This window comes from Gobius niger (genome assembly GCF_951799975.1).
Source record: "Gobius niger genome assembly, chromosome: 6".
Taxonomy (NCBI): Eukaryota; Metazoa; Chordata; class Actinopteri; order Gobiiformes; family Gobiidae; genus Gobius; species Gobius niger.
Window position 1 is genome coordinate 20,907,063 of NC_136857.1, and position 12,718 is coordinate 20,919,780.

At 41.6% G+C, this 12,718-nt stretch overlaps 2 protein-coding genes across 3 annotated transcripts in view; both read right to left on the minus strand.

The window, feature by feature from the left end:
• Nucleotides 1-1,832: 1,832 nt before the first annotated feature.
• cav4b (caveolin 4b) lies at nucleotides 1,833-3,123 on the minus strand (the record flags this gene model as incomplete). Its single annotated transcript, XM_079557671.1, has 3 exons — nucleotides 1,833-2,158; nucleotides 2,463-2,650; nucleotides 2,911-3,123. 3 exons carry the CDS (start codon nucleotides 3,121-3,123, stop codon nucleotides 1,972-1,974), a joined length of 588 nt encoding a protein of 195 aa, XP_079413797.1. The 3' UTR covers nucleotides 1,833-1,971.
• A 1,191-nt stretch (nucleotides 3,124-4,314) lies between these two features.
• The window catches only part of arhgap4b (Rho GTPase activating protein 4b), a 29,075-nt gene continuing 20,671 nt past the window's right edge, over nucleotides 4,315-12,718 (minus strand). For both annotated transcript variants that reach the window (XM_079557563.1, XM_079557564.1), the window contains exons 14-24: nucleotides 12,323-12,383; nucleotides 12,161-12,238; nucleotides 10,848-10,976; nucleotides 9,849-9,954; nucleotides 9,467-9,694; nucleotides 9,188-9,243; nucleotides 8,237-8,408; nucleotides 7,622-7,705; nucleotides 6,308-6,415; nucleotides 6,134-6,236; nucleotides 4,315-5,717 (exon numbers count right to left, since the gene is read on the minus strand). In XM_079557563.1, the coding sequence (XP_079413689.1) occupies nucleotides 5,511-5,717; nucleotides 6,134-6,236; nucleotides 6,308-6,415; nucleotides 7,622-7,705; nucleotides 8,237-8,408; nucleotides 9,188-9,243; nucleotides 9,467-9,694; nucleotides 9,849-9,954; nucleotides 10,848-10,976; nucleotides 12,161-12,238; nucleotides 12,323-12,383 (1,332 nt within the window). In that variant the 3' untranslated portion in view covers nucleotides 4,315-5,510. The remainder of the gene's footprint in view (nucleotides 5,718-6,133; nucleotides 6,237-6,307; nucleotides 6,416-7,621; nucleotides 7,706-8,236; nucleotides 8,409-9,187; nucleotides 9,244-9,466; nucleotides 9,695-9,848; nucleotides 9,955-10,847; nucleotides 10,977-12,160; nucleotides 12,239-12,322; nucleotides 12,384-12,718) is intronic.

Here is a 12,718-nt window from a genome sequence, read left to right on the forward strand (position 1 = left end):
ATTCTGCAGCTCCAGAGTATGTTCAGTGAACATTAAGGTGAAGCGTACTCACTGAAAGAGCTTTCTGAGGGCCACAGGAGAAACTTCTTTGAGGACCTGTTCCAGCATCAAGCCCCTGAGGCCCCTCCCCCCACCACCTGTAAGGCCCCGCCTCCCACCGCCCATACTACATCAAACTCTTTAAAGCCACAATGTGGAGCATTCCTGCCTTTAATGCATCACACACTGGCCCATGTTGGCCACTATAAAATAGATGGGTAACATACACACGTTTGTATTACACTGTTGTCCTCTGGCCTCAGGGACGTTACCTTTGGCCCTAACCCCTCCGTGACAACCCTCTGAACAAGTGGAGGAAGAGGAGGACACGCTACACCAGCTCAGACTCCTTCTACACCAAGTCACTAAGAGCCTGTCTCTTCAGTGACAAAAAAGCTGCTTCAGCTTGTCATCCAGAGTCTCCACGCCTCGATCTGTGATCACATATCTTCTCCTCTTCAGAGCGTCAGAAAATTGCCAACGAAAAGCAGAGGAAACACATGCAGCTGCTTATCTCCGACCGAACCTCAGGGAAAAGCACTGAGCCGTTCTTTATCAACCACGGGAAGGTGCAGGTGAGTCCTTGATTATCCTTATTTCCAAATTTATGGGTTTTCTTTGATAAACAAATAATAATAATAATAACAATGAATTTCGTCACTTCAAGGGCGATAAAGCATCCAGGTGTGTGACATAGATCGGCCTGAGTTCTCACAAAATCAAAATACCAGGATCAAGGCCCATGTTCATCTTTGTCAAATAACGTTTATGCAGTGCATTTAATGCTGCATTATTTGTGAGTGGCAGTATTCAAAGGTCTTAGCAGTAATACATTGGTACATTAATAAGAGTACAGGCTGCAAGTGAAATTACCAACTTATTTCCGTATAAAGGCATCTGCAATTTATGATGAGGATATTTACATTGTGGAATGAATTAATACATGGTTTAATATGTACAAATATATGACTCAAAATGTTGGGTCCCACCAGGAGCAGGATCGTGAACAGAACTGGAGATTTGTTTTGTGCGTAAGAGTCCTCCACACTGTTCTTAGGATTTATTCTTACAGAGGAGCGTTTTTAGCTAAGAACACGTTTTGTGACTGCCAAAAAACTTCCTCATTCCTTATTTCAAATTTGTGCATAAGAACATGTTGTCAACGTTCATGAATGAGGCCCATTCTTACTAAAGCCCATACAAAATACAACGCTTACAGTAACTTGATTATCTACATGTTATTTACAATATTTGAACATTTTAAAATACCATAATTACCCGATTTATGCTATAATCACAAATCTGACCATTGTTCAACCATTTCTCCAAGTAAAATTAAAACTGCAAAGTGCTACAAACGTTAAGAGTTGCACATCTCTGCTTCTTCTCAAGATATCATAAACATTCTCAGGGTCTGTGGGGTCAAATCATGAAGAATTTTACACTAAACTGACATTTGAAAAGAGAATTACATTTTCAAATGTTAATTTATATACTGTATTTCCGTAGTGACAATTGAATTATCTGAGATCCTGTTTATACAGGCTTTGGAGCGGCCACAACGCAGCACTGTTTGAAAGAGACCAAGTTGTGATACAATATGTAAAATGTGAATCATCACATGCATATAAAGCTTGTCTGCATCTGTGCTCGTTTCAGGGCGAATAATATCTAAACTGTATCAAATTAAATTTCACAGTTTTAATCAGATTTGATATGTGCTTTTTAAACAACCGTGTCCTGTCCAGGACTACACCTATACTTGACAGACTCTGTTCCAAGAAGGTTTTTTGCCAATTACAATAATTTACGGTAAAAACAACAACAAAAGGTTTAAGTTAAAAAATATAGTGAAGCATATATAAAACATAATTTGGTTTGATCAGAAAAAGAAAAACAAAAAAATATTCATTCTCTCCTGCTTTGCCCAATTCACGCCACCTCGGTGTCTGATTTTAGAGGCTGCCAGTCCTTCTTGGACAGAATGATGGCCACATGGCTGCAGCAGAGAGCCAGGCTGGTGCACAGAGGAGCGATCAGGACATTCACTGTACATATCCACAAGGAGCGCAGGCACGGGACGAAGGTGTGGCTGAGCTGAGCCAACGGGACCACAAACCTACAGAAGAAAGGACCAAGAGGATTATAACTACAATAGTCTGGACCATTGAGTAAATCTACTAAATCACTTTACTTTATTACACGTCTTTGAAATTGCCAGGCCTATACATTTCAGTTCCATTGAGTAAATATCATTATTATTATCATTATTATTATTTTTTGGTCTGCCACTGACATGAAAATGCAGCATTGATTCACTGTTAAGAACTAGGAGTGGCTAAAAGCATGCTGGGTGTGACTGTGTGGCATTATGAAGGTGTCTAATTGTTATGTTGTAGTTTGTCAGAGTGTTGTGACTGTACCAGACATGTAGACAGGCTAACAGTCCAAGTGAGACTCCACACAGAAGAGCAAAGGGCACAGCCAGCAGCAGAGACAGGATTTTGTAGCTCCAAACACGAGTTTTCTCAAAGCCCAGCACACTGTACACCCAGACCTGGTCCAGACTGTGAGGAGAGGCAGGCTCAGCTAACACATCACTCACTTCCACCTGTGCATAGAGAAGACACACAGACAGCATTAACATTGCAACCATAACAGATTAATAGACAGAATGATAATAATAATAATAATAATAATAATAATAATAATAATAATAATAATAATAATAATAATAATAATAATAATAATAATAATAATAATAATAATAATAATAATTTAATTAAAAAAAAGTTTTTTAAATTCCAAGAAACAATGGTAGAATGCAAAAACGTCTAAATTCAGAGATAGTATTGATCAATTGATTCAAACCTTGAGATGCTGGTTGATACCATAGGGGTCTCTGCTGACTGGAGGGGCCGGAGGGCTGGGGGCAGGGGTGGCAGGTGGGGTCGGTGGTTTGGGAGAAGGGGTGGGGGTCTTGGAGGCAAACTCAGGAGGGGGAGGGGCTGAGAGGACAAGCTGCTCTTCATCCTCATCATCATCATCAATGGGACACTCCACCAGACATTCATCACTGATCATGGTAACTGCACACAGGTGACGTACTCGTACACACTCACAGGAGTGACACACCCATGAGTGCAGCCATGACAACAAAGAGACTGAGTCGTAATGAAAGTAAAGGTTATTTTCATATTAAGGGAAACAAAGAAAATGTTCAACAACTAATGCAACTCTATTTCATAATTATGCTACTTTGCAATAGGGGCAATGCATGCATAATGCGCAAGTGCTGTTTTCATCCATAAAAGTAACAGGTCAGTCAGACTATGTACATCTAGCTACAAGAAACCACAATAAACAGTGAACACTGTGCACAATTGGGCATCATTACCCAACTTAGCAATGTGTAAGCATGCTTACTGAAATGAAATAAAAACACAGCCAATTGTAATAATGTTAAGTCATTTCTAGGGTTTAAATACATTGGAAGCCCCATAAATCTCCGCATTTCAGTCTGTTAAATTGTATTTGTGTATTTGCTCTGCACATAAATGAATAACTACTGCAGGTTGTGTCGCTCTTGTCCAACTCACTCAAATCCAATCCCTTGCCACTATATACAGTGTAAAAGTATCTGTACTATTATAAGAGCATGTAGTCTTTTTTGTTTTGTTTTTAAATAGCACTTACCGTATTTCAAGGTCTATGCTAATCACGTTTCAGAGACAGTGTGTAGACAGACAAGAGAAGCCCCTGAATGCGCGTTAATCCCCAAAGTCAACCAGATCACTTCATCAGAGCGTCCCCAGCGGCTCACACACGAGCACAAATAAAACACCTGCAAGGCTCCAACTCTGGATCTGCAGGCACTAACCCGGCTAAAGGGGCTTCCTCGGGCTTCTGTGGCTGTGGAAAAGTGGTTATTTTGGGCAGAGGAGTGGGCAGCCCTTGGATCGCGTTACAGCAGTGGGGCTAGTCCCTGCTCACTGGCATCAGGACAAAGGAAGGCCGGCGATAAGAGACTCAACTTTACACCTTTCATTTATTCATTTGCACATGTACAGTTGGACACAGTAGATCTGGCAACATCATCGAAGAGTGATGCAGAAAAAAAAACAATAGACATTATTGAAAAACAATGTTCTATTTCTATGTTTTTGAGACTAAAACACGACAGAACGGAAATGTCAGTCTGTAAAAAATAATAATTCTGGAACGGTGATAAGACCATTTCTCAAAAATAAATATGTCTTTTTTTTTTAAAACATATATCACATGCTTTTTCTCAAATTGTGGCATCAGATAGGTATTGTACCCAGTGACTACTTCCCGCAAATTTAGACTAATGTTCCAAAAGAAGCCAATTTCAGAGGGCAAAGAAAAAAAAAAGTATAGACAAATTAAATAATATTTTTGGTCTTAACAGTGGTCCTAACCATCATCTGTAAAAGTCACAGTAAGTCCACACCTCACACACTTCAGTACTTGTAGATGAGACAGGCAGAAAGATAATCCATGGACCAGGATGTAGAAAGAGCTTAAGAACTTAAGTCACAATTCACAGTTGAACCCAGAGGACGACTCATGGCTGTCCTCTCTGATACGGGGGCCATTTTGGCTCTTGAGGCGCGGGCACAGTTTCCAGTTCAGAGTGAGAGGACCAAAGCCCTGAGTGAAACTCGTTCGTCCTTCAGGAACCACACCTGAGTCAGCTCGTCTTGAACTCTAAAGCCCTGAGTTCTGGCCTTTCACCTGGCCGACGCTCACATACAACGGGGAACGCTTACTCTACAGAACTGTCAATGTTGCACCGAGGGAAACGAAATGCTGTGGTGATGAGTAGAAAGTATTGGTTAAGTGCTTCTTACACAGATTTTGTTTTGTTTAGTGCAGACCTATAATGATATTGATTTTGAGATGTACTATGTCCTTGAAAAGACCCTTTATCTTCAGAGTTCTAACAGTGTTTTTTCTGTTTGCCAGCATTTCTTCCCCTCAGCATCTACATTTACACAGGGCTGTACACGTTTTTATTTTGTTTTTTGTTTTTTTCCTAAACTGCATGCTTTTTAACACTTCCAGTCTTGAAATCACATTATTTTTTGAAGCACAACACTTTACACATAAGTGAAATTAAGTTAAGAATATGAAGGCACTCCTAGACACAGGCCCCAGATCAGTGTTCTTCTGAATAAAACTATTGGTGAGCTGATCTCAGACCTGCCACTAGGGGGCAGCGCAATACCTTCATGTCAAGTTTGGTGACCCCTTCCACAGTCAAGTCTGTGGATGCCAAGTCCCTGATTCTCCATAAAGATGCAAAAATCCTACAGAACAAAACATGAAGACCGTCTGGACACAACAAGAAGTACTCGACAGGATGGCACAGATGTCAAACACATGTTTGTCAAAGAATCTTCACCTTCTTCAACTGAATCAAAGCCGAAATACAAGTGTCTCCTTTGTCAGTCCACAGGTCTGAAGAGCACTCTCCCACGCAGACCGAAACCTCCCTTTTTGGTGACGGGCTGAGCCAGAGGAGGGGAGGTGGTGGAGCCGGAGGGGGCCGAGGGGGCTGCAGCAGACGGGACAGGCAGAGCAGAGGGCTGCATCGCAGGCTGACGAGACAGAAGCTCTTTGAACACAGAGTTCATCTGGCGGCTGATGATCTCCTATAGAGCAGCAAAAGACATGGTCATACACCACACAGCATACATGAATATGCAAATGGTAAATTTCATTAACACTAAGCAGTTTATCACATTTGCACACACAGCTCCCTCGATTTCACAGGTGCAACAGCTACTTTATAAAAATGTGTTCATGACCAAGTTATTTTTATATTGAGATGTGTCTTTGTGATGCAACCCTTTATCTAGAAGATAGAGGAGAACACTCAACTATGTAATTGCATAGTCAACCAGTGGTATGCAAATATCAACGAGACAAGTTATTGACCATACTCAGGACAAAAACAATAAACTAGGTCACTTAAAACAGCCTTTTTTCGATTGGTCTTAGGTTTGCAACATACATATTAATTAGTTCAGGTAGACTTGCTGCCTGTTAAGTGAAATGGCCTTGTTACCTTATCAACTGCAGTCTTGTCCGGCTGGACAAGGCCTGGTCTGTCCGTTGGTTTGAAGCCCCCCTGTCGCAGGGTGTCCAGGGTGTGTCTCCTTTCCTGGGACCTACATTTTAACAAAGACGATCAGATTTGCACCCAATATTCCATAATTGCGTTGTCTGACAGAAAACTTACACTGGGAAATGCCTTGTAGCTGGAGAGGACGGCTGCTTCCTGTTCGGGCTGACTTCGTTTCCTCTCTGTCGCCCAGGCAACGATGCACTGTCACTGTTCACGCGCATCCTATTACAAAAAAACAGTGTTTTTGAGATACAAAGAATAATGTGGAATATGTTAAGAAAGTACAAACATCATCTCAGTGCATAATGATTTACTTTGAAACAATTAGAACCAAATGACTCACAAAGCTTTTATTGACGTGTCTTTGGCGTCAAATCATTTAAAGCAGTACTAAGTAACTCATGCCCCTAGAGGCCATAAGCACCACTGCAGGTGTTGTAGCATGTTGCATGTTTTTTACTTATTAATTGTCCGTGAGAGTAAATACTACGCTGACAGAAAAGACAAAGGGATATTGTACATCCAATTACACAATGGAGATCTTTTCTTTTTTTTTCATTCAAACTTGGCTGTAAATACTGTTTAAGTGGTGCTAGCCTGCAGCTAGCTTTGTCTGTAAGCCTCTTCTTTGTGATTCTATTAGTGTGTACGGGTGGCTCCAACCCGCAGGCTGCGAAGTTGCAATTGTGGTTAGAGACACCAGGGTGAGATGAAAGACCCCCCAATCACCCCATTAACACTTGACTGCGAAAAGGCTTTATTAAGGTAAACAAGTTACTTAATACTGCTTTAAAGGGGCTGGATGCAAGTTCGCCATTTTATAATCACTACTGCCACCTCAGGCCATATGTGTAACTGCACCTTCTATATTAAGCTCGTGCATGACGGCAATTCGGGTATAACTAGTGGTGCGTATTTCAAATCAATATGTTTTATTAATACCGTATTGACTATGTCTGACCAAAGCATCGTATGCTAAACTCTGCGAAAAGTAAAAAAAAATAGAAACAGCACTTTTTTTACTTGGTGTTTGTAAGAGAATTTGAAGAACACACAGACAGAGAGTTAAGTACTTCACAGTCTGGTTCATGTGTATTAAAGAGATACTTTCCGCCCTTTTGTATAGGCAGATGCTTAGACATTTCATTCTTCACTGACTGTGCTAAAGTTAGTGAAGTGAACATAAACAGCAGATTGTAGAGAGAAGAAAAGTCACTTAATAAGACTTAAGTAGTTTATAACCCACCTAACTTCATTATTTTAGATTGTATAGCTCCCTCACACAGTAATTTGATGAAAATGTCATGCAAAACTACTGCCATCTCATCTCAGTCAATATTATTTAGTGTTAAAATCATCTATTTAGATTAACATGCAGAGTTATCTTCTCTACTTGCTCTGATCTGTTTTTTTTTTTTTTTTTTTTACCGTGTCGTGTTCTCCATTGGATCCTCTACGGTCAGATTCCCAGTGCTGCCGCCTCCTCCTTCATCCCTCTTGCCCCGCTCCGACCTGGAACAGCCCCACATCATGGAGATAAATCAATGCAGGAGGTCAAACACTGGTCTGATTATAAGGCAGAAAAAGGTTATTCTGCTTCACAGTAGTAGTAGTAGTAGTAGCACTCGGTCTAACGCTCTCTACTTTTAAAGAACAATTCTAAAACAAGAGGCATTGAAAGATGAAGAAAATAATATCTGTACACCAGTAAAGCTTTGAATATTGGCATGTGTAATCTAAGACACAAGGTTGACTTCAGAAAGTCACTTCAACACTTTCTCCGGCCGATTGTAGGAGGATTTCTGGCAGCAAAGATGCCCAAAATATATTTTCAGACAAATGTGCAAAATGGTGGCAGGAGTGTTAGTTCTGTCAGATCTTTTCCTGCTGAATCATTCCTGCTCTTTGTAGCTGCAGCTAAACACAGCATTATAAACAATTGCATTAATTCTACAAAGGAAATCTGTGTTTGGGAAATGATCAATAATATTACAAGTCGCTTCCAATCGACGTTTAGCGTGATTGTTTAATGATGAATCTTACCCATCCAGCACACTGATGTATTTATGCGGGATGAGACCTTTCACTCCACCCACTTCGCCTCTCCACCAATCACAGGAGGCCTTGTTATGGAGAATCATGAGCTCTCCCTGTTTGAAGGACAGCTCAGCGGGAGATCTGGCCACGTAGTCGAACATGGCCACCGCCTCCAATTCTGAGCATGGCAAGCATACGACACAGTCAAAAAGGTTTAAAACACAATGACATTTCTGACAGATTACCAATAAAGGATTCTGATGTGGCTCCCAACCCAACTTTCAGCGGCCATTCGTGTACCTCCTATCTCAATTTATTTAGAAAGCAATCCCTCAAAAATGCTATTTTTAAGATGTCGCGTCCAAAAAAACTCCCAAAACTACAAATTTTACAGCAAAATATAGATTATCCAATCAAGATAATGTTCAGTTTCCCCTTTTATTCTGAAATAGTTCCTACAAGTACCCCCTGCTAGGTCCTCTAGTACCCCAAGGGGTCCCCATACCCCTGGTTGGGAAACACTGGGCTCCTGGATAGGACAGCACAGGGTGAAAGGGAGTGAAGAGCAGGGAGCAACTGTCACACGATGAACCTATTAGGCTATACCCATGAGTGTAATCAATTTACTCACTTTTCGCACCTTTTCAAACCATAAATGAACGTGAAATGCTACAAATACTACAAATGTCCAAAACAACGACAGAATATTATGGGGCCAAAAAACAAAAAAGTTGTTAAAGGAGCAGGCCACCGCTTTTCCATACTGAAAGCCCCATGGCCCCATAGAGGAGAGGAGGAGAGGCTAAATGCTTACAACATCTTTAGTCTTGTTTGCGTGACTGAGCACACACGTAAACACCAGACAGGTACGCATCAACTCGTCTAAGCTCAGGTAAGAACATATCTCAGTATGGAAAAATGGTGGCCTGTTCCTTAAAAGAAATAAAGCTAACTCACCTTCTTCACTGTGCAGATGCTCTGTTTCTCCATCTCCCTCTTCTGTTATCGGTTCACTGATAAAAGAAACCTAGTTGTTAGTGGAGTGAGCAATACTTATTCATTTTATTAAAACTATGTCAAGAACAAGCCAAACATAAATCATAGTTTTTATTACCATCTAGGGACAAGAAAGTTTGGGGAAAATATCAAAACTGTAATTTTAAATTACCATCATTGGACTTCAAGGATTAAGTAGCGGAGAAGAAACTTTGTAGTGTAGAGTAACATCGCACTCACCAGTACTCCTGCTCCAGAGTCATGTGCTTCTCGTAGACGGGCCCAGGCACTTCAGACTGGCTGGGGAAGATGACGTCATGCTGGAGAATCAAAGTCTTGACCAGCTCATTGACCTGTGGCTGTTGAGCTACAGCGTCATCCGAGTCCACCCCTCTGAGCAGACTGGGCCCAAAGCACACTGCCAGATTATAGGGCTGCATCATGTTCTCATCGCTGTACTGGGACACACTGGAGGACACAATATAGGTTACAGACAGCACAGCATTATGCTCTCAAGACATGCAGATTGAACAACCCAGCATAAACAGATGCAATATGAGAGCTGGAAAATAATGTGGGTCTGCAGATATTCATCATATCAAATTCGAATCTGTGGACTTACTGATTCAGAAAAGCAAAAAGGTATCGCATCACAATCAGCAGTGGTCGTGGGAATGAGGAGACGATCGCTTTGATCTGAGCGGCTTTCTCTGTCACCGAGTCAATTTCTGTAAAAACAACAACACATCCCGTTTAGAATTGTTAATTAAGGGGGTAATAAGTAAGAAACTACTACGCTACTGTTTAAGGCCATTGTTTTTCCACACTGAGATATGTTACCTTACCTGAGCTTAGATGAGTGGATGCGTACCTGTCTGATCTTTTTCATGTGCGTAAGGCGGAATAATACTGTAGGAGCACTTCGAATTTACTCACAATATAGTACCCCTTTTATCTGCTTAGAAAATCAATTGTTTACTTTTGTGTAACTATACTTAGATCGTGTAACTACTCACGTAACTGTATTTAAATAGGGAAAACGTGGAAGAGCTTTGTCCCTCCTAACTTCACCCCCTTTAGGGTCCATAGAGGAAAGGAGGAGCGGCTAAATGCTAACGCTGTCTGTGCTCTGTTTGCGTGACTGAGGGCATGTGTAAAGACCAGACAGATATGCATCTACTCATCTAGGCTCAGATAAGAACATATCTCAGTATGCAAAAACGTTATTCCTTTAAGTGTTTCATGTTTAAAAAGAGCTTGCAGGTTACAACATGTTTCTTATGCAAATGCAGTGGGTTTAGAAAATAGAGAAACAACAAACACCCGAGCGTGACAGTCTTTCACAGAGCCAGAGGGAAAGCGAGTTTCACAGTCTTGCATCAACAGCAGTCAACATCCATAAACAAGTGTTTTTCAAGTGGGTGAAAGAATGAGAATGGTTTATTTATTGTAACAACTCCAGAAGAAAGAACACTGTTAATGTTTTGACTAAAGGGATTCTCTGACATTAACCAATCCGTGTCAATATCAAGCCTCAAATTAAAAATATATTTATATATTGCTTGGAGGAGTACACCTGTATGCTGATCGGCCATGGCAAAGTTAAAGGCTACGGACTTACGGACACAGTCGAGCAGCTGGTTGTAGAAGTCATACGGGAACAGAGGGGGCTCCAGGCCTCTGAAATACAGCTTTAAAACACCGGCCACAGAGTCAAGGTCACACTCACTGTCAGACAGAGGGTCGTCTCCTGAACAGGACAGAAAATTGATTTGAAGAAGCGATTCAAGGCAAAATTCAAGACGAAATACAAAAAGGACATGGACAATGCAAATAAATACATCTCCTCAACAAAGGGGGGCATGTACAGACACCAGGTCACTGCAGAGGGAATTTTAGCTTGAGGTTTTACATTAATAATTCTAAATGTGCAATTTTTATGGCAATGTTTCAGGAAATTAGAAGCTGCGATAACATCAAGCACAATTTAGATCTTTGAGTGTTTCCACACAAAAGCTCACCGATGTCTGTTGTTCAGTTTGTGTATCTATTGTCAAACATGCACTCTGTCTGTGAAAAAGAATTGTGTTTCTTTTTTCAGCTGCCTCTTTAGATGGGTCAGAGTGTATATGAAGTGTCATACACTATGACACTTCTGCTTTCACCTGCTTTAGGGGCAACCTTATGTCCATCTGCATGTTCCCTGTACACTGTGTTCACTTGAGTGAGTTCTGAAGTCTGCCTCTTTCAAGCTGAACTTATGACAAGCCGTGGAAGTTGTCAGCCAAAGAGAACAAAAGCTAACATGGTTAAACTTTAATGTTTCTCCGTGTTTTCACTGTCAAAGAGTGATGGCTGAGGCAAAGACAGGTCTGTTCCTTACAACAAAGTCACTATTGTTCGCGATGACAATGATGAGCAGCAAGACTATCACGAGTGCATCAAGTAAAGAGAATATATGGCCAAGACTATTAGACTAAACATATACTAGATCTCCCCCTCCTGGAACCGCCACCTTAACGTGGTGGAGGGGTTTGAGCATCCGAATGCTAGGAGCTCTGTTGTCGGGGGCTTCGTGCCCCTGGTAGTGTCTCCCAGGGCATACAGGTCCTAGGTGACGGGTCAGACAAAGAGCGGTTCAGAAGCCCCTTATGAGAGGCCAACAGGCCTGGTTAATCGTGAGGCCGTCCTTCTGTGGACCCACCACCTGCAGGAGGAGCCATAAGGGGCTGACTGGTGCAATGTGATTTGGGCAGCTCCAACGGCTGCCCCCACGACCAGGCAACGGACAAGTGGAAGAAAATGGATGGATGGAGGGATATACTAGATCTAGGATGTAGTTTCTGCTAATAACATACACATTATGATTAGATTATTTTATAAAGAGGATCAGTGTCGTTATGTTGTTCTGTGCGATGTTAAGAGTGACTTTACCTCTCTCAAATGCGTCTCTAATGAGGTTGACTTCCCTTTGAGAGCCAGGGACCCGGAATATCCCTTCATGATGCAGACCTGAGCGGAGAGTAGAGCTACAGTAAGTACTCACTGTCCACACCTCACATCGGAGTCAGACGGGCATCATCAGCACTGACTCACCGTGAAGGTTGATGAAATGAATGCAGCTCTCAACCACCACGGGGATCTGCTGCCCAGAGCTCTGTACACGGGAGAGGACGCAGCAATTAGAATGAGAGCTCAGACAGATAAGGACACACAATGGGTTCATGAATAACGATACAGAAGTGACGCTGACTCTAAAAGGCTTTAAGGGATGGATCTACTCAGATGTCTCAGAGTGGGTGCTTTATCGCAAAGGCCTTTTAAACAAAACAGGTCTGTGGGCGAGCTGCGAATGGTTTTGAAAACGAATCAATAAAAGCCTGTGCAAATGGAGATGAATAAGAATTTTTATGAAATACAACTAAATCATGTTTCTGTGAATACCGCATGCAATGTGAAAGGAACAAAAACCTTTTCTCCAGGCGAAGTTCA